The sequence below is a fragment of the Myotis lucifugus genome, unplaced genomic scaffold (genome assembly GCF_000147115.1).
Source record: "Myotis lucifugus unplaced genomic scaffold, Myoluc2.0 scaffold_365, whole genome shotgun sequence".
NCBI lineage: Eukaryota > Metazoa > Chordata > Mammalia > Chiroptera > Vespertilionidae > Myotis > Myotis lucifugus.
Genome location: NW_005871413.1, coordinates 556,298 through 578,170, shown reverse-complemented (window position 1 = coordinate 578,170; position 21,873 = coordinate 556,298). Strand labels below are relative to the sequence as shown.

Genomic DNA, 21,873 nt, shown 5'->3' with positions numbered 1-21,873 from the left:
GTTCTCAACCTTCTGTCCCTTTAAATACTCTTCCTCGCCAAAACCGGTTTGGCTCGGTGGATAGAGTGTCGGCCTGCGGACTGAAGGGTCCCGGGTTCGATTCTGGTCAAGGGCATGTACTTTGGTTGCGGGCACATCCCCAGTAGGGGGCGTGCAGGAGGCAGCTGATCGATGTTTCTGTCTCATTGATGTTTCTGGCTCTCTATCCCTCTCCCTTTCTCTCTGTTAAAAATCAATAAAATATGTAAACAAAAAAAAAAACTCTTCCTCGTGTTGTGACCCAACCATAAAATTATTTTCGTTGCTACCTCATAACTGTAATGCTGCTACTGAGATGAATCATAATGTAAATATCTGATATGCAGGATGGTCTTAGGCGACCCCTGTGAAAGGGTGGATCGACCGCCAAAGGGGTCGCGACCCACATTTTGAGAACCGCTGTCCACAGCACAGCCCTTCCTGGTGGAGATTCCCAAGCCATTCTTAAGGTTTTGGCTGGTGAGGCGGCTGCGAAAGGATTCACAAGAAAGAGAAGAGACAAGAGCAGAGAGAGGGCGTTTATTTTACTTCTTTAAAGGGAGGAAAGGGCCAGGTGCCCTCTGATGGCACAAGGCACCCCAGATAGAGAGGCTGTTCCTTTACTAGGGTGCTAGCGAGTAAATGGCAGCTGTGGCAAAAGCATAAAGAGGGAGGAGGAACCTGGAATTCACACAGAAGTTTCCCAGCTCCCAGAGGGCGGAGGGTGGGGCGGGAACTGGGAGGAGGGGAGTTTTGGGAGGAGGGGGGGAAGAGGAACAAATGTAATCTGAACAATAAAGATTTAATAAAAAAAATAAAAGTGATGTGATTAAAAAAATAAAAAATAAATAAAAATAATATGAAGTATGTTTCATTGAAAAAGATTTCATCTATAGACAAATAGCAGGACACTGTGTAGTGAGTACATACATAGGAGTGGAAGTAAGCTGAGTCCTAGGAGCTTCCGTTTTTCCTGTTTTGTTTTGTTTTGTTTTGTCCAATAGCAATGTATCTTCAAAACTTTCCATCTATTTCAGCATAAACATTTATTTAAAATAATAAAACCAGCCTAAATGGCGTGGCTCAGTGGTTGAGCATAGAACTATGAACCAGGAAGTCAGATTTCCATCCCTGGTCAGGGAACATGCCTAGCTTGATGGCTCCATCCCCAGTGTGAGGTATGCAGGAGGCAGGGAATCCATGATTCTCTCTCACCATTGAAGTTTCTGTCTCTCTCCCTTCCTCACTGCATTCATTAAAAAAATATTTTTAAAAGTTAACAAATATATAAATATAAAATAAAACCTTAACATAGTAAAATAAAAATACTTTAAATTTTTCAAAACTCCTATTATTTCTGAGTAAACCAAGAGGCCCTGTATTGGAAATAAGCTTTTAGAAATGTCTGTGGAACATACAGATGCAATCTGGTTGATGCAAAATCCACGAGCACCATCTTAAGAATTTCTACAGTAAAGAGAATAATATTACCTTGTATATTTCAAGTTTAAAATTATTTTGGGTTTAAAGGATGCTAGTAAACATTTGAAAGCTAGTTTTACTGTTTGCTTTTATGTTCACATAATGAATTAACATCCTTACTACACATCCCTGCATGAGACAATAATGTGGAACTCAGCCACAGGCTTTGGTGAGGTGATCACTTTGAGAAGGGGTGTCTATTCACACAGGGACTAGAGATTGCAAGTAGGCTCTGGACCAGTTGTGGGCAAAGTACGGCCCGCGGGCCGGATCCGGCCCGTTCGAAATGAATAAAACTAAAAAAAAAAAAGACCGTACCCTTTTATGTAATGATGTTTACTTTGAATTTATATTAGTTCACACAAAGACTCCATCCATGCTTTTGTTCCGGCCCTCCGGTCCAGTTTAAAAACCCATTGTGGCCCTCGAGTTAAAAAGTTTGCCCACCCCTCCATCTGGACTATCATCCAGGTTGGTCGGTAAAAATTGCTTAGGGGCCCCACCTGGATGGATGTCCTGGAAGCTCTATACAAACCAGGAAATAAGAGACATATGTACTGATGTATTAATGTGCACAAATGCGCAGGAACCAATGTGGGGGTGCGGGGGAGACACTGATAGAAGAAACAGCCTTTGCCTCATGTGAACAGGATATGTTAAGGGTCTTGTTCTCCTATCCATTCAGCTACCCTGTGTATTCTGGCTGAAGCAGCTAAAACATTTATATTGTACATGATTATTGATAGGTATATAGCTATTGGCATTTGAAATTAATTAATTCAACCATAGGAGGGGAATTTAACTTCCCATGGAAATCAATGGATAGACCTCCCAAACAAATAAATCAATAAGGAAAAGTGGTCTTAAAGGAATCATTAGACAAGACAGATTTTATGTTTTATGTACATTCTTTATTGTTTCAAGTATTACATATGTCTCCTTCCCTCCCCTCCCCCCGTGACCTCTCCCCGCCTGCCCCGGGATTTTATATGTTTACCCCAGAGATTATCAACCGGAGTGTCACACACGCAAACTGGTGTGCTGCAAGAATTTTTAAAACAAACAGCAGTGACTGTTTAGTCAATAGCACAGACTATATTACCCATAGATTGTCGAATAAAATAAGTGACAACAGCCAACACAGTAATAGCTGTGTGGTGTGCATGGATCAAAATCAGACTTTTTTTTTTTGGAAGACTGGGAATATATTTATTTTGGTGAACCACTGAACTTCAGTAATTAGTTCAAGTGTGCCATCAGATAAAATGGTTGAAACCTCTGACTTACAACTTTTCACCCCAAAGCAGAAGAATATGCATTCTGAACAAAATGAAGACAGAATTCTGCTAACTCAAGGGGCAGTGTCTGCTTCATCAGTTTCCTAATGGCCACATGAGAAAAAAAAATATCTTACGTGTATTTGGTATCAATACACCTCCTCAACATTCCTCACTACTGTACCAGAAAATGGAAATATTGTCTAGATGGGATTGAAGTCTTTGAAAGGTCTGGATCCCATAGTATGTCAATTAACAGAACAAATTCATAAAGCCCCTGGTCCAGATGAGTCCCAGTCACAAAATATCAGGAGACACACATACATAGAAATGCTCCATGAGTATGCCAGAAAGTAGAGTAGAAGCATACTGAACATCTTGTCTCTGCAATCATTTTTTCAGTCCTTTGGGTGGCACATGCTTAGGAACTCATGCTTATAAACTTGTACAAATTCAGCACTGGACACTGAGAATAAATGTTCGGCTTTCATTTTAATCTCTGCTATCCTACAGTCCCTGGAACTTACAGTGATGGCTTGGAAAACACTCCAGGGACAGCTAATGGCAATGGACATACCTCTGGTCAAGCTGTGAATATAAAAAATAACTTTCATCCAAATTAATAAAAGGATTCACCTACAAAGCCGCCATGGTCTCGGGTTCCTCTAGAAAGAATGACCAACATTAACCTACATTCAGGAAAGTGAGAATAGATTCTCTCTCATTATTGATGTTTCTATCTCTCTCCCTTCCTCTCTAAAATCAATAAAAAAAAAAATGAAAAAAGTGAGAATAAAACCTGTTTAAAATGGGTTAATTCCATCCCAATGAAGAAGTTAACAGGACAACAATGAGAAATTCTCAAGGTTTCCAATGAAAATCAGGACAAGAGAAATCATCCCAATTACTAAGTACACAGATGCCAATTTGTGGTATTCCAAAAGTTAATATTAGTATTAAAAATATAGGTATCAGCATGAGAACCTGAATGGTGGGCTACTTCCTTCATGAATATAAAGCAAAATATTCGTCAAATTGTGATGTCAATCATTACATTATAAATTCAAAACTATTGAGCAGAATCTACACAGGCTTGACGGGCTGATGTGGGACAGAAAGAACTTTACATGCTGTGGTTATAGCACTGCAAAAGGAATGGCAGCTTAGAAGACAAGGTGAAAAATCAGAAAGGAACAGGAAAAAGGAAATGAAAGAAATAAAATTATTTTTCCTGAGTTTAGCCAGCAGTGCAGCCTGGGAAAGGTGTCTTCTCTCCACCAGCAGAGTTCATGCCGATTCTGAATCTTGGGTATAACAACGTCACTGGTATTGCAATATTCCTCTTAATTATGGAAAATCTATTACACAGTCGGCACTGTCCTGAAGGTAGCTCTGGTCACCTAAATGTGACAACCACAAATTGAACACCCCCAAAAACTTTTCAGCTGAACACATTGGCACAGAAAAGGAAGTAACTTTGACAACATCATTTACAAAACTCGAGAACTATTTTAAAAGATTATCCAAGGATTATTCTCTAATAGAAGAAAATAGTGCGCCTTACAATGTACCCAATATTCCATGGGAAAGTGTACACAAATGAAGTCCATATAATGTACAACAGCTCACAGATCTTTAGGACAGAAACAATCAACCCCATGATTTCACACATACACCAGGAATAAAACACAGCAGCATCAAGTGATATGGGAGTAGAATCACATTAATATTTCCTTCTCAAAAGATTTCAAAATAAATGAGATAACATCCTAAGTAATTGTACATCTGGAAACATCAATTCTTTTGATATATTCAAGTATACAAACATTACCTAACTACATTTAAAGTTTGGAGTACACTGTATAATAAACATTTTGGTTAAGAGCAATATCTGAAAGGCATTTTGGCTACCTATCTAGTAGCCAATTTAGTGATACTTTAAAATTCATAATCAATTACATACTTGGATAAAGTTTTTACATCTTAAGGCATAAATTCCTTGGAGTTTTATAAACTATATATATTTTTTAATTAATTTTTTATTACGGTATTATATATGTGTCCTTATCCCACCATAACCACCCGACCTCCCCAACTCATGCCCTCACCCCCCTGTTGTCTGTGTCCATTAGTTAGGCTTATATGCATGCGTACAAGTCCTTTGGTTGATCTTTCCCCCTTACCCCCACCCTTCCCTACCTTCTCTCTGGGGTTTGACAGTCTAATCGATGCTTCTCTATCTCTGGATCTGTTTTTGTTAATTAGTTTATGTTGTTCATTATATTCCATAAATGAGTGAGATCATGTGATATTTGTCTCTCTGTAACTGGCTTATTTCACTTAGCACAATGCTCTCCAGATCCATCCATGCTGCAGCAAATGGTAAGAATTCCTTCTTTTTTACTGCAGTGTAGTATTCCACTGTTTTTTAATCCACTCCTCTACTGATGGGCACTTAGGCTGTTTCCAAATCTTAGCTATGGTGAATTGTCCTGCTATGAACATATATAAACTGTATATTTTAAACAAAAGTCCTTCCTCCTATATCATGAATGTACAATTTCTACCCAATTATAATCCCTGATAAGACTGGGGCTGTAGGTCCAACTATATGATTTCCCACATTATTCAATTTTAAGGTTTCCCCCTAGAATAAAACCCCATGTGAGGAATAAGCTACGGATGCTAATTAAAGACTTTAGGACAATGTTTGCACTTGAATTGTTTCTCCCTAGTATGAATTCTCATGTCAGGTAAGGTTTGCATACTCAGTAAGCTTTGTCATATTCTTTATGTCTGCTCGGCTTCGATCCACTAATAATTATCAGATGTTGTATAAGATACAAATCAGGATATACACTTTGACATATGCCTGATAATTTGTAAGACCTCATTTTATCATTCTTAATGTAGCTTCAACCATTGAAGCTTAAATCCTTAGATGAAAACTTCGTTAATGCTGTTTCTCTTTAGAATGATCCCTGAAATGTTGAGTAGGGTAGACCACAGGTTAAAGGCTTTCTTAATTTTCTAGTGTAAGGCTTTCCTCCACAATAAAATCTCGGATGTTCAGTAAATTGTGAGCTATGTGTAAAGTCTGCAGCCAAACTCTACATTTGTAACGACTGTCCTTAGTATGAGGTCTCTCGGGTACAGCAAGACATGAATGCCTTTTAAAAGCTTTTCTATGTTTTTCACATTTCTAAGCCTTTTTGCCAGTATCCATTCTGTGATGTTCAGTAAGTTCTCATAGCTGGTAAAGGACTTACGACACTCCTCACATCTGTAACTCTTCTCTCAAGTATGAATTCTGCTGTGCATTAAGGCAGGAACGCTGATGAAGGCCGTTATATCCTCTACATTTATAAGGCTTCTCAAGTGTGAACTCTCTGATGCCTAGTAAGACCTGAGGAGGTGACAAAGGATTTGCCACATTCTCTACATTTATATGGCTTTTCTCCTGTATGAATTCTGTGATGTACAATAAGATTTGAGGACCTGCTAAAGGCTTTCCCACATTCTCTACATTTATAAGGTTTCTCTCCAGTGTGAACTTTCTGATGATTAGTAAGGGTTGACAAGTGGCTAAAGGCTTTGCCACATTCTCTACATTTATAAGGTTTCTCTCCAGTGTGAATTTTCTGGTGATTAGTATGTGATGAGTACTGGCTAAAGGCTTTGCCACATTCTCTACATTTATAAGGCTTCTCTCCAGTATGAATACGCTGATGACGATTAAGATATGAGGAGTAGCTAAAGCTTTTGCCACACACTTTACATTTATAAGGCTTCTCTCCAGAATGAACTCTCTGATGATAAGTAAGGTGTGAGAACCGACTAAAGGCTTTGCCACATTCTCTACATTTAAAAGGCTTCTCTCCAGAATGAACTCTCTGATGATAAGTAAAGTGTGAGAACCGGCTAAACGCTTTGCCACATGCACTACATTTATAAATCTTATCTGCAGTATGAATTTTATGATGACGAGTAAGTTTTGAGGACTCGCTGAAGGTTTTGCCACATTCTCTACATTTATAAGGCTTCTCTCCAGTATGAACTCTTTGATGTAGATTATGGGAAGAGGACCGGCTAAAAGCTTTGCCACATTCTCTACATTTATAAGGCTTCTCTCCAGTATGAACTCTCTGATGTAGATTAAGGGAGGAGGACTGGCTAAAGACATTGCCACATTCTCTACATTTGTAAGGCTTCTCGCCAGTATGAACTCTCTGATGCCCAATAAGGTTTGAGGGCCAGCGAAAGGCTTTGCCACATACTTTACATTTATAAGGCTTCTCTCCAGAATGAACTCTCTGATGATAAGTAAGGTGTGAGGACCGGCTAAAGGCTTTGCCACATTCTCTACATTTATAAGACTTCTCTCCAGAATGAACCTTCTGACGACTAAGGTAAAAGGAATTGATAAAGGCTTTGCCACATTTGCTACATTTATAAGGCTTCTGTCCAGTATGAACTCTCTGATGAGTAATAAGGTTTGAGGGCCAACTAAAGGCTTTCCCACATTCTGAACATTTGTAAGTCATTTCTTCTCTATGATTTCTATGATGTTGATTATGTCTTGAGGATTCACTAAAACTTGTTCCATTTTCCCTGAGTTTGTAAAATTTTGCATTAGCATGAATTCTTTCCTTATGTACAATAAGAGATGAATGACATTTAAAGGCTTTGCCACATGCTTTACATTTGTAAGGCTTCTCTCCAGTATGAATTTTCTGATTTAGCATACAACCTGAAGGCCAATTCGATCTTTTACCAGAATCTTTACATTTATAAGGTTTTTCTCCATTATGAATTTTTTTCATTTTATTTAGATTGAATATTTGACTGAAGACTCTCCCACATGGATTCCATTTGTAAGCCTCCTCTCTAGCATGAATATTCTCTTGTTCAGTGTAATTTGAAGACTGCTGAAAAGACCTGACACATTTACTCTCTTTTCGTGTCTTCTCCGCGATAGGAATAACCTGACATATATTGTGATTGGACATTCGGTCAAAGACTCTTTCGCTTTTATAATGGTCCTCTGCAGGTTCCCCTGTCCGATGATTAATATATGATTCTTGCTTAAACTTTTTCCATTGTTCAATCCATTGATAACTGCTATCTCCATTGTGTGTACTCTGGTGATAATGAGAGATAGAAAGGCCTTTAGCCACAGTTATAATTTCATTAAACACGTACACTTGTTCCATAATACCATTTTGTTAGGTATTAAAGCAAGATAGTTGTATAAAAAAAGCTTTCCTAATATATTAAAATTATAGACAAAAAAAAAAAATAAGTACAAAACATTGTCAGAGGAAGAAGGATGAATCCTTTTTAAAAGGTTGCCAAAATGCCAAGCCAGCATGTCTTAGATTTTCTTTCCAAAATGCCTAACAGTAAAAAGTTGTTTTCGACCCTCATGTGCATAAACACACAGATCTCCCAAAGTAACTGACTTTAAAATGCCTTAATACACGTGACCTCGTTAGGTAACAAGAATTTAATTATAATAACTAGAGGCCCGGTGCATGATATCATGCAAGGGTGGGGTCCCATGGACTGGAGGGCTAGACAGACAGGGAAGGACCGCAGCCAGGGAGGTACCATTGGTAGATCAGTGTGTTTCTCAAGGGCGTGTTTGGCCTTCTCACCCAGTACAGCCCGACCACAGTAGCAAGCTAATCTACTGGTTGGAGCATCTGCCCCTGGTGGTTAGTGTGCGTCAGAGCGACTGGTTGAAGGGTCAACCAAATGGTCGATGGGCCGAAACCGGTATGGCTCAGTGGATAGAGCGTCGGCCTGCGGACTGAAAGGTCCCAGGTTCGATTCCGGTCAAGGGCATGTACCTGGGCTGCAGGCACATCCCCAGTAGGAGATGTGCAGGAGGCGGCGGATCGATGTTTCTAACTCTCTCTATCTCTCTCCTTTCCTCTCTGTAAAAAAATCAATAAAATATATTTTAAAAAAATGGTTGATGGATTGGTCAGACACTTAGATTACGCTTTTATTATATCGGACTATTTCAAAAAAATTTAAAAAAAAAAAATATCTTCTGTTATCAACACACTCTTCCTCAAATTCAAAGGCTTTCATTATAAGTATTCATTGTCAAAGCAACGCCTTTTATATCTTACCAGTATTATTTCAGAGAATAAATCTTGTATTCCGGGCTTTGGCATAAAGGCATGGTTATCTTTACATGAAAGAGCTGAAAGAAAACAAATATTTAGGTTTTGACAATCAGGTGAGTGCACTTTGAACTTACCAGCAAATATTGACCGAATGACATTTTGGAGTACTACAAGAGCAAGTGAAGAATTCAAACAAAGCTCAAGACAGGTACAATGAAGAAAACTCACATCAAAGAGGAACAAAGAATTGCTTACATTTACCAATGATACCTGATCAAACACCTTGGAACACAATGGCAATATTATAAAAACACTGCCAATTCCCAGTTTCTTCTCTGGAGGGAAAGAGAGATGAGGAAAGTGCGTGTTCAATGATCTCCCTGTTTTGAAGCACCTTGAAGAACATGTGTCTGTTGTGCATGACACAGAGTGAGAACAGAATGGCAGTACACGGTGAGTACCCTGTAGTGGCTACTACAAAGAGACAATGAGAAAGTGTTCAAGTACCACAAAGACTGTGGTACTGAAGATCTATATGAAGCCTGAAAAGATACCGTGGGTCTGAGAAAGAAACAGAGAACATTTCAACTTGGAAATTAAAAAGACAACCGAACCAAGAATACAAATCCTGAAAACAGTGTTGACCGAAAAAATTCCTTCCACAGATGATTATCATTTGTTTTCTCCTACAGAAACCATGATCAAAAGCCTGCTACTATATAATTCTGGAGTCTCAACAAAAGATATCACGTCATTCCAAAAACAGAAAAAGTGTACCATCAAGGAAACAAAATAAATGTAATCAAACTGGCACTACATTAATGGAAATATATTAATTACCTGAAAAAAGAATGGCTCTAAATATCTTAAAGCCCAAAAGTCAAAAAAAAAAAAAAAGACAACTAAATAATGTCACCAAAATATTACATAACCAAAGTAAAAATAGAATGAGAAAGTATTTTATAAACATCACACCAAAGGGGAAATTGGAAAATATAGTACCAGAATTAAAAAATTCAGAATCACTAGTGAAATATATGTTCAACTTAAAACATCAAAGAATTTGCCTGGCAGCAGTGGCTCAGTGGTTGAGCTTCGATCTATGAACTAGATCAGTGATGGCGAACCTCTGACACACGTGTCAGACGTGACACGCACTCATTTTTTTAGTTGCTTTTTCTTTGTTATATGGCATTTAAATATATAAAATAAATATCAAAAATATAAGTCTTTGTTTTACTATGGTTGCAAATATTAAAAAATTTCTATATGTGACATGGCACCAGAGTTAAGTTAGGGTTTTTCAAAATGCTGACACGTCGAGCTCAAAAGGTTCGCCATCACTGAACTAGATGGTCATGGTTTGGTTCCACGTCAGAGCACAGGCCTGGGGTGAAGGCTCGATCCTGATCATGCAAGAGGCAACCAATTGATGATTCTCTCTCATCATCGATGTTCCAAAAGTCAATATGATTGAATAATGGGCAGAGGACCTGAATAGACATTTCCCAAACAGGATATAAAGATTCCCAATAGACATATTAAATGATGTTCAACTCATTCATCACCAGAGAAATGCAAATGGACACCACCATGAAATACCACCAAACACCTAACAGGATGCCAATCATCCATAAATCAAAAAAAAACAAGTATTACCAATGAAGTGGAGAAATAAGAACATTCATGCACTCTCAGCAGGATTATAAACACATTGGTGCAGCCACTAACAAAACATGATGGAGGATTTTCCAATATTTACAAACAAGTATCAGGTAACACAATGATTCCATTTCTGGGGATTTATACAGAGAACACAAATTCAAAAAGATATACCCACACATATAGCCAAGCCTCAGAGCTAAAGCTGGCCCAGAATTTAAAAAAAAAGAAAAAAAGGACAGGTTGGGAGCTTCAGTCACCCGCCAGCCTGAAAACGGCCCTCAGCCCCTCATCCAGACTGGCCAAGCACCCCAGTGGGGACCCCCACCCTGAAGGGGGTGTGACCAGCTGCAAACAGCCATCATCCCCTCATCCAGGCTGGCCAGGCACCCCAGTGGGGACCACCACCCTGAAGGGGGTGTGACCAGCTGCAAACAGCCATCATCCTCTCATCCAGGCTGGCCAGGCACCCCAGTGGGGACCCCCACCCTGATCCAGGACACCCTTTAGGGCAAACCAGCCAGCCCCCACCCGTGCACCAGGCCTCTATCCTATATAGTAAAAGGGTAATATGCCTCCCAGCACCGGAATCAGTGGAGCAGCAAGGCCTTCCAGCACCGGGATCAGCGGAGCCACGAGGCCTCCCGGCACCGGGATCAGCGTGACAGGGGGCAGCGACCAAACCCCCTGATCACCCTGCGGATCTGTGTGTGACAGGGGGCGGGGCCACAACCTCCCTATCCGCCCTGCTCTGTTCGTGACAGGGGAAGGCGCCCCAACCCCCTGATCAGCCCTGCTCTGTGCCTGATAGGGGGGAGCTCCCCAACCCCCTGATCACCTTGCGGCTCTGTGTGTGACAGGGTGTGGTGCCCCAACCCACTGATCAGCCCTGCTCTGTGTGTGACAGGGTGCGGTGCCCCAACCCCTCCCCCCCACGGGTCCTGCTCTGTGTGTGACGGGGTAGAGCCATAACCTCCCCATCGGCCCTGCCCTGAGTGTGACAGTGGCAGCGCCCCAACCCCCTGATCCGCCCTGCTCTGTGTGTGACAGGGGGCGGTGCCCCAACTCCCCTATCGGCCCTACTCTGTGAGTGATGGGGGGAGCTCCCCAACCCCCTGATGGGCCCTGCTCTGTGAGTGACAGGGGGGAGCTCCTCAACCCCCTGATGGGGCCTGCTCTGTGCGTGACAGGGTACGGAGCCCCAACCCCCCTGATGGGCCCTGCTCTGTGCGTGACAGAGGGTGGCGCCGCAACCTCCCTAAAGACCCTGCCTTGAGTATGACAGGGGGCGGTGCCCCAACCCCCCAATTGGCCCTACCCTGAGCGTGACTGAGGGTGGCATCGCAACCTCCCAATCTGCCCTGCTCTGTGCATGACAGGGGGTGGTGCCCCAACTCCCCAATCGGCCCTGCTCTGAGCCCGACCAGGGGCTGCACCTAGGGATTGGGCCTGCCCTCTGCCACCCAGGAGCAGGCCTAGCCAGCAGGTTATTATCTCCCGAGGGGTCCCAGACTGCAAGAGGGCACAGGCCGGGTGCCCCCTGCCCCCGGAGTGCATTTATAATGATGCTGTACCATCTACATATATATAAAAGCCTAAGCGACCATTATGACCAGTCGACAGCTCGACCTATCACTATGACAAACACTGACCACCAGGGGCAGACACAACGCAGTCAGTGAGCTCCTACAGCCAAACTCCCACAGCCACCCAACCTCCCGCGACCCCTCCCCCGAGCCGATTGGCCCTGATTGGGACTGGGTGATACAGCGATGGCTAGCCAGGGCAAGGGATCACACCCCTGCATGACTTTGTGCACCAGGCTCCTAGTTTAAAATCAATTAAATGACTTCATTTGACTTGACATGTAAGGAGACAAAATTTATATCTCAACTCATCTCCTTCAAGACAAGACTCACTATGTGTTTATTCCAGAAATGACACAATAGCTGCAAATATAACTTCCATGTTATTGAATATAAAGCTACATTAGGAGCTCCAGTGGCGCAATCGGTTAGCGTGCGGTACTTATAAAGCTACATTAATTTCATACATCTCACATTTTTGAAAGGCAAATACATAACCAAGTTTGTATTTCAATCCATTGTATTAAAACGGAAAGATCCAATGTATCAACTCAAACATTAAAAAAAAAACAAGAACAATAAATATGGCAATCTCAACAGAAAAAAAGAAGCAGCAGCCACAGGCTGAGAAAATATTTTGTTACAGTCAACATGGCCCAGCTGGCATGGCCCAGGAGTTGATCATCCACCTATGAACCAGAAAATCATAGTTCAATTCCTGGTCAGGGAACAATATCAAGTTGTGGGCTCGATCCAAAGTAGGGGGTGTGCAGGAGGCAGCTGATCAATGATTCTCTCTTATCATTGATGCTTCTATCTCCCTCTTCCTCTCTCTTTCTCTCTGACATTATATATATATATATATATATATATATATATATATATATATATATAATGTCAACATGTACTGGACAATTATGCTAACACACAAGGAAGACTTCAAACTCAACATGGACAAAAGAACCAACGTGAAAAGGGCCAAACATCTTAAAGCACAACACTACAAAATATATACACATAGAAAATCAGTGTGACAAGATCCTGCACGTCTTATGACACTAAGGAAATGCACATTATAACAATGAGAAGTAACAAAGAGCACAGGCAAGCAACAGTAAACCACCACTGAACTGGTCATAAAATCCAGAACATTGACCATACCAAATGCCTTTGTGATGGTGGAACAATTGGAACTCCAATCACTGCTGCTGAAAATGCCAAATGCTACAGCCTCTTGGAGAGATGCTCTGGAGGTTTTTATAAAACTGAATACACACTCAGTAATTGGGCTCCTTACTCTTAAACCAAAGAGTTAAGCCTTTTATCTACACAAAAGCCTATAAGGGGCTGCTTATTCATGATTTACAAAAATTGGAAGCAATGCAGAGGTCCGTCAACAAGTGAATGGATAAATATACTGAAGTACATACAATGAAGTCTTATTCACTACTGTAAAGAAATAATACATCAAGCCATGAAAAGATATGACAGAAACCTAGATACATAGAAGTAAGTGAAAGAATCCAATCTGCCTGCATAGGTAGCCCAGTTGCTAAGAGAACTGTACCTACATAATAAAGTTGTAGGTTTGTGTTGATGTTCTTTGTGAACGGAGACGCTGAGATGAGCTTGGCATGCAGGATTAAGTTTAGAGAAGCAGAGGGCTATTGCTAGTCAGGCAAGTAGCAAAAGCCCCCAAAGCCCTCATGGCTTTTATTCAGGGAGTACAGCAAATAAAAATGGAGTACAGCAAGTAACAATGATTAACAAGCATGCTTATGAGATCATCTGAGCTAAGTTATACATTACACTACTAATTTCCTATGTTATACAAAGACTCTTTCCACCTGCAGCAGTGCGCCCTCCCTTGAACTTTCCATGCCCTTATGGACTATTTATCACCTCAAGGAAAAGTTCTGCCTCTGAACAGTAAGTCTTACTTGCAAGACTTTGTTCTGACGTGGCCTGCTTGAAGGCTCCCGTCCTTTCTTGGCAGAATGTCCTCTTCTAGTTAACTTCATTCCACTTGTCCAGCTACAGTTTGATCTCTGGGCAGGGCACATACAAATAAATCAATTAATGCCCAGCTGAAGTTTCTATCTCTCTAATTCTCCTTTCCTCTCTGAATTCAACGAAATTTTAAAAAATCAAAAGATAAAAGAAATAGAGTGTGAATTTTGATAGAAGCTTTCCCATTTCAAATCCAGTTTGTCCTCTGACCAGAAGAAATGACAGAATATTAAAATATTTTACAAAATGATATTCGAAAGCATTTTTTTCTGATAGTACTTCCATGTAGGCATGTAAAGTGTACAAATATTGAGTTCCTAATTCATATAACAAAGCCTTTCTTTTCTACATAAAAAAATCCCCAATTTGTTCCTTTTAAAAAACATATTTTTCTTGCTTTCAGAGAAGAAGGGAGAGGGAGAGAAAGAAACATCAAGGATGAGAGAGAATCACTGATCTGTAGCCTCCTGCACAATCTGGTCATTGGCCCTGGACCTGAATCTAACCTGGGACTATTCAGTCTGCAGGCAACTGAGCCTATCCGCTGAGCCAAACCAGCTAGGGCCCAATTTCTTCCTGGAGAGCAAAAATCTACCATAGAAAGCAGAAGCCCCCCAGAGATGTTAATATAATAAAGGAAATAAAACCTTAGGGGTGGAGTAGGAACTCCGGAAGCAAGTCAACCTCACCCAGGGAAGCCAGGTTGCTGTAGTTCTCCAACATCACATCCAGGTACAACTTCCGCTGAGCTGGGTCCAGGCATTCCCACTCCTCCCGAGAGAAATCTATGGCCACATCCCTGAAGGTCAACGGTCCCTGAACAAAAAGACACATTGACCAAGAGGTCACCAGTGGAGTTCATAATGTCACCCAACATGAAAACAGTGTTAGAAGAGGTTGGGTCCTAGGGGAGTATCCTGAATCACCCAATAAGATCACTTTGATCAGTAACATTCTCCGATGTGTTTTCTGACACCGACAAATGAGGATGACACATGTACACAGATGCACAGTACAGATTTTTCTTTATAAGAAAATAAACTTTAAAATTAAGACATAGGCCTAGCTGGTTTGGCTCAGTGGATAGAGCAGGGGTGGGCAAACTTTTTGACTCGAGGGCCACAATGGGTTCTTAAACTGGACCGGAGGGCCGGAACAAAAGCATGGATGGAGTGTTTGTGTGAACTAATATAAATTCAAAGTAAACATCATTACATAAAAGGGTACGGTCTTTTTTTTTTTTTTTAATTTTATTCATTTCAAATGGGCCGGATCCGGCCCTCAGGCCATAGTTTGCCCACGGCTGGGATAGAGTGTCGGCCTGCAGACTGAAGAGTTGCAGGTTCAATTCCAGTCAAGGACACATGCCTTGGTGTCGTGCTGGATCCCCACTAGGGGGTGTACAGGAGACAGTTGATCAATGATTCTCTCTCATCATTGATGTTTCTACCTCTCTCTCTCCCATCCTCTCTGAAATAAAAAAATATATATTTAAAAAATTAAATTAAGGCATGGACACAGGCATATGGATTTTTGAGTGCTTGTTTGCATCGTTCAGAGTCAGTGGTGTATATGTCTCAGCTGTAAATGTGATGGTGGGTTGGAAGTATATCGACTTCTTCTCAAGTGTAAAGCAACCACTATGAAATGAACTTCTATGAAGACACAGATTCTGATCCAGATTCTCAGATGGGGCCTGTGTTTCCACATGTGTAACAAGCTCACTTTTTACTTCGATGTCAATGTTTCCGTATCAGGTGCCATACTTCTGAATACCCCAAAAAAGAAAACAAGAAAAAATTCATACCAAACTTAGAACTAAAACGGTCGTTAATGGAATTTACAGTTGTCATGAAATAGGACACATATGAACCATAATCTTAGTGGAAAATTTCACATGAGTAATCTTAGAATAAGATTATTCTGCCTGGTCCAGCAGTTCAGTGCTGACCCATGAACCAAGAGGTCAGATTTGATTCCCGGTCTGGACTCAATGCCAGTGTGGGGTGTGCAGGAGGCAGATCAATAATTGTCTCTCATCACTAATGTTTCTAACTCTCTCTACCTCTCTCTTCTTATCTGAAATCCATAAAAATGTTCTTAAAAAAAAAAAAAGAAAAAATAGCTGATATCATGTTAACCATTTAAGCATAGAGACATACATTTCACAACTATGAAATCAAGATGCTTTAGTGATTCTGTAAATCTCATGAATCTATTTGTGTATGTTCCCCTTTGTGTTTTATAAACACAATAAGGAGAGAAACATAAGGATTCAAAACAAGTTATACTTATTATTTCCTTTTTGTGGTTGTAAATCCTCACCTGAGGAGATTTTTAGCATTGACTTTTCAAAAGTGGAAGGCAAGGAGGTAGAGCCAGGAAAGGGAAAGACAGGAAGGGGAGGAAGGAAGGTTGGAGAGAGGGTGTGTGGGGAGAGGGAGAGGGGGAGAGAGAGAGAGAGAGAGAGAGAGAGAGAGAGAGAGAGAGAGAGAGAGATGCATGGATTGGCTGCCTACCACGGGTACCCAGGACCTACTTGCCCTGGACAAGGAATCAAAACCTCCACCACTGATCCACACCAGCCTGGGGGAACTAATTTTTCTTACTACTAAATTTCATTCAAAATTTTTGTGTCATCAGTGCAGAGCTATGTTGTAGAAATTTAATGTAACTGAACACACATTAATAATATCATTCTTGGAAACTTTCTAGAAAATACAAAAAGTGATCATGTACAGTATGTCCGTTACATGAGTATAAAATATAATGAAAATTTAAAGAATCAAGGCCTGATTATATAAAGCTCCCATGAAAAAGCCAATGATCTATAGGAAATAAACATTAAGTCCTTCATTTTCAAAAGGAAACACAAACTAAGAGGGACATTTCCAGATGTGAAGTGATGGTCTTTGCACAACTTTGATTAAACCCCTACTAACCCTTCTTACGGAGAAAGGGGGACTATTAACTCTACGGTGAGTGCAGCACCTCTGCCACGTGAACATCAGGTAGAGCAGAGGTCCTCAAACTTTTTAAACAGGGGGCCAGTTCACTGTCCCTCAGACATTCCACACATGCACACTGTGGGCCCAGAACGAGTCGGCTGCTAAGCAGGACAGGCAGCGGTGGCAAAAACACTCGGCAGGCCAGATAAATGTTTTCGGCGGGCTGCATGTGGCCCACGGGCCCTAGTTTGAGGACCCCTGAGGTAGAGTGAGACAATGGGAATCAGTTGACTGAGGCACATGGAAGGGCAGGTCACCACTGTTGACATGACTGGCAAAAATATATCAATAAATAAATAATTATGAGGAAATAATAAAAAATAAACATTAATTTTTGCACGTGTCAATGCATGTGTACCTCTCATGTTCTGTAAGCTAATAGTACATTTACCTACCAAGTCTTTCGTACTAATCTAGTGAGCAACTCTCTTTTATTTACTCTTCTTAGAACTTTGTGAGCTATTCTGAGCAGTAAAATGTGCATTTTCTTACCCCTGATAAAAAGCTGATGCTGCAGCCACTTGAACCTAAAACCTACATTTCCCTTCTTCAAGACACAAGAGCCTCTGACCCCATCTCAAATCCCAATAGGGATGTTAGACATGAATGCCTTCCCAGGTTGATCTGTCATAAAAGGGATGTTCTGAATAGTTGAGAGTCATTCATTAAAGGTGGGAATGCTTCCTGACCTTGTGGAGGCTGCAAAAAATGAAGGCAGAGAAGGCTCTGGGAAAAAGAAGAGAAGTATATCCCGGCCAGAGTGGTTTAGAAGTAGAGCGATGACCTATGAACCAGGAGGGCAAGGTTGCATTCCTGGTCAGGACACACTCCAGGTTTCAGACTGGATCCCCAGTGGAGGATGTGCAGGAGGCAGCTAATCAAAGATTCACTCTGCTCACTGATGTTTCTCTCTCTCTCTCTCTCTCTCTCTCTCCCTTTCCTTCCAATTCTGAAATCAATAAAAACATATTTAAAAAAGAGAGAGGGAGCCCTAACCGGTTTGGCTCAGTGGATAGAGCGTCGGCCTGTGGACTCAAAGGTCCCAGGTTCGATTCCGGCCAAGGGCATGTACCTTGGTTGCTGGCACATACCCAATGGGGAGTGTGCAGGAGGCAGCTGATCGATCTCTCTCATCGATGGTTCTAACTCTCTAGCCCTCTCTCCTTTTCTCTGTAAAAAATCAATAAAATATATTTTTTTTAAAAATTGAGAAAAAAAAAGAGAGAGGGAAATATAGAAGCTGCTTTCACTGGCTATCATAAGAAAAAAGGAAAGAAATAAGGAAAGGAAAACAACCAAGAAAGGCAAAAACATCAGAAGTAGAGAAATATGGAGGAGAGGACGGAGCCCAGAGAGATGAAGGGGGGCTGAAAGAGAGATGGGTCCTGGTGAACCCAAGTGCAGGCAACAAAGGGGTAGGCACTTCAGACAGGGAGACTGGTTCAGAGGAGATAAATTGGGGGGAGCGAGTGCAGGCACAGAAAGGGGGGTTTAGGGATGACTGAGCAGAGGGAGAAGCAGCACAGAGTCAGCCCGCTGTGAGTAAGAGGACATTCTGTAACAAGGGCAGCAGAGAGGACACAGGCATAGGGAGAGAAAGAGAAATGTATCAACAAATATTCAAGGAAAGGCAAACATAGCCTCTGAGACAGGACCATTCTTTTACCTGAGAAGCAGCCATTTGGTCCGGGTCCTGATCGGGGGTCAGGGTTGTTTCCTCAGGTGACAGTATGTTGAGGAGTCACAGAATGTGCCTTCAAAGGAGATCGCACAGCCTCTTAATCAGCTCAGCTCACACTCACAGTCAGGAGGACCTGAAAATGAGGAAAAGGCCACCCCTCCAGTCCTTTGTCACAGGAGAGAGTGAGGAACAATGAGCTCCTACATGGAGACCACACTGTGAGGGGTTTTATTCTGTCTTCATGTGTCTGCCCTTCCAAAGATATCCATACGCTCCTACAGCAATGAAAGCACATACTGCCCAGTTGTAACCCCAAACCCAACACTCCACCCTTTACCTCCCCTGAAAAAGTCTGCCCTAAGGCCCATGACAGGGCATCTTTAACTAGTTCTCTCCTGGGGCCTGTAAAGCTCCCCCAGAGCTGTTTTCAGTAGCGCTGGGTACCAGACATCAGACCCAGCACCCCTGAGACCTCTGGGTAGTGGGAGGGGATGAAGCAGGAACTTGTACACCTGCAGGTTTCCCAGGCAGATTTCCTTCCTCTTGTCCCAGGAAATTACGGAGAATAGATCTTCATGCTAAAGCCTTTGGGGAAAGTTAGCTATTGAAATATGCTCAGCAAATGACTTCACCATGAATAGATGGGCTCTGTGGGAACAAAGTTCGAGTTCAACCCAGTCCATCCTTCAATACTTTCAGAGAATGGACAAGAGGGTCTTAGGGGAACAGCTCCTTTGTGGCTCACAGACACTAATTCAACAAATCGCATGAAGGGAAGGAAAGAGGTGCTGAACACTGAACCAACTCACAGAACTAGCTTCTGACTGCTGAGATCATTGACATTGTGCTCTATCCCATTTCACTCAAGGGAGAGAGTGTCTGCCTGCAGAGTGAAGGGTCTCAGGTTGAATTCTGGTCAAGGGCACATGCAAGGGTTTGGGGCTCCATCCCCAGGAGGGGGCGTGCAGGAGGCAGGTAATCAGTGATTCTCTCTTATCATGGAGATTCCAATCTCTCTCCCTATCCCTTCCTTTCTCTGAAATCAATAAAAAAATATATTTTTTTAAAAAGATCAAAGACATCCTTACCAAGTACACGCTGAGATCGTGTACCAACCAATGCCTGATGGTATGATAGACAGTAGAAAGGATGCAGGGCTCAGAATCTGAAGTACACACGATATACTGAAAACCGAAAACAATTAGGGTTGTTTCTTTTTAATGTAATTATTTCTAGGTTTAAAGCTTGAAAAAAGTGGAGACCACATTATATTAAGAATACAATTATAAGAGGTGAGTGTGAGATGTCACCAGTGGTGATTTGAGAAGTTAATGACCATTTACATGAATTAAATATCAGAGACAGAAAAACCAAATTCCTGGATCTAAAAAAAAGATCGATGCGTCTAATATTCCTTGATAAAGCATCATGTGGGGGCAGACTCAGTCATTTCTTGTCCCAGGTCACCTCCTTCTTGCCATCCTTCCCAGAAAATGACAAGGAACCCATCAGGATCAAACCAGTCTCTCCCTCTGTGTGAATACAGGTTGCAAATGGAAGCAAATAATTATACAATTTGCAAGCCTTACGAACTGGAGATTTGTAATTCTCATTCAAATCTGTTTAAACAATATAGTTGTTAAATTAAACATATAGAGCCACAAGCCAATGTATCAAAATTAACCATCCACACCCCATCAGCTCACCCCTCACCCAGATCAGGGTTCCCCTCCTCCCACTACATGTATTTCTGTCTGTGGATCTGTCTCTGTCTCCGTTTCCTTTCTCTCCACTGTGGTCCTTTCCTGTGTCCCCCTCTCTCCTGCTCTCTCCCCCCTTTTCTCTCTGTCTGTCCTACACCTGGACCATGAAACTCCTGAAACCTCCTTCCCTTCAGGGACTCTTTCTCCTGGTCTCTGAGGCTCCATCTCCACACACGTCTGCGTCTTCCCCTCCCCACGCCCGCGGCCCCTCTGCTGCCTGTTCCCGTCTGTCCTGCTCCCACAGCTGCTGACTCAGGGCTGCTCCCTCTGCTCCCACATCCCTGAGCCCCCCTTTCTGTCCCTGCACTCGCTCCCCAAATCTTCTCCTCTGAACCCGTGTCTCTGTCTCAAGTGCCTCCTCCTGTGCGGCCCCCACTTCTGCTCCCCAGGACCCGCTCCCTCTCAGCCCCCCTTCCTCTCTCTGGGGTCCCCCTCCTCCCTGTGTCTCCACTTCCTTCCTCCTCAGGCTCCTTTCCCGAGTGACCCCCTCACTCCTACCGTCGCCGTCCAGTCCCCCCCACACCCACGGGCCCCTCTGTGGACCCCTCGCTGCCCTTCCTCCCGCCCACGTGTCTGTCTCTCACTCCCTCTCCTGACCCCCCAGCCTGGGCCCCCGCCCCCCGCAGTCACCGCGCCCACAAAGCCCCTCCCTGCGGGCAGGTCGCCTCTTCAGGGGACACCGCGTCCTCCCCCTGAGCCCCCCATGGACACTGTGCTCCCCGGGCAGGCAGACCCCTTATTAAATGGGGGTGGGCCTAGGAGGGGGGTGCAGACCCCCAGGCCGGGAGCCATCCGGGCTCTTTGGGCGGAAAGCGCCCCGAGGGGGGAGGGGCGCAAAGGGCGGGGACCCCCTGACCCAGACTCTCAGCTCCGCGGGGAGGACCGGCGGCCTCGCGAACGGTTTTCAGCGGGAAAACCGCGCGGCAGGCGGTGACCACAGCCACAGGCGGAGAGACCCCGGGCCGGGGCCGCCGTTTCCTCCCAAAGGAACGTGGCGCCCGCACCGCGCAGCCTCCCGGGACGCGGACTCACCGCTGAGAGAGGCTCCGGGGCGGGGACCCCAACAAGGACTTCAGCGCCGGCAGCGCCCTCAGCCTTCCCTGCGGGGAGGGGGACGGGGAGCGTCAGCTTTAAAGACAAACACCCTCCTCAGGGGGAACCGCCACCTTCCCCGCCACAGCCGCTTCCGCGTCTGCAAGGAACTGCGCATGCGCCTCCCTGCGGGGTGGGCGGGGCCAGAGCCTGAGCT

At 43.1% G+C, this 21,873-nt stretch overlaps 1 protein-coding gene across 1 annotated transcript; it reads right to left on the bottom strand.

Annotated features, from left to right (window-relative positions):
* Window positions 1-5,191: 5,191 nt before the first annotated feature.
* LOC102423718 (zinc finger protein 2-like) lies at window positions 5,192-21,792 on the bottom strand. Its single transcript, XM_023764966.1, is given in 6 exon segments — window positions 5,192-6,222; window positions 6,224-7,918; window positions 8,918-8,991; window positions 14,862-14,988; window positions 18,847-18,994; window positions 21,657-21,792. Coding segments are annotated over 5 exon segments (2,079 nt in total). The 5' UTR covers window positions 18,862-18,994; window positions 21,657-21,792; the 3' UTR covers window positions 5,192-6,054.
* Between the last annotated feature and the right edge of the window lie 81 nt (window positions 21,793-21,873).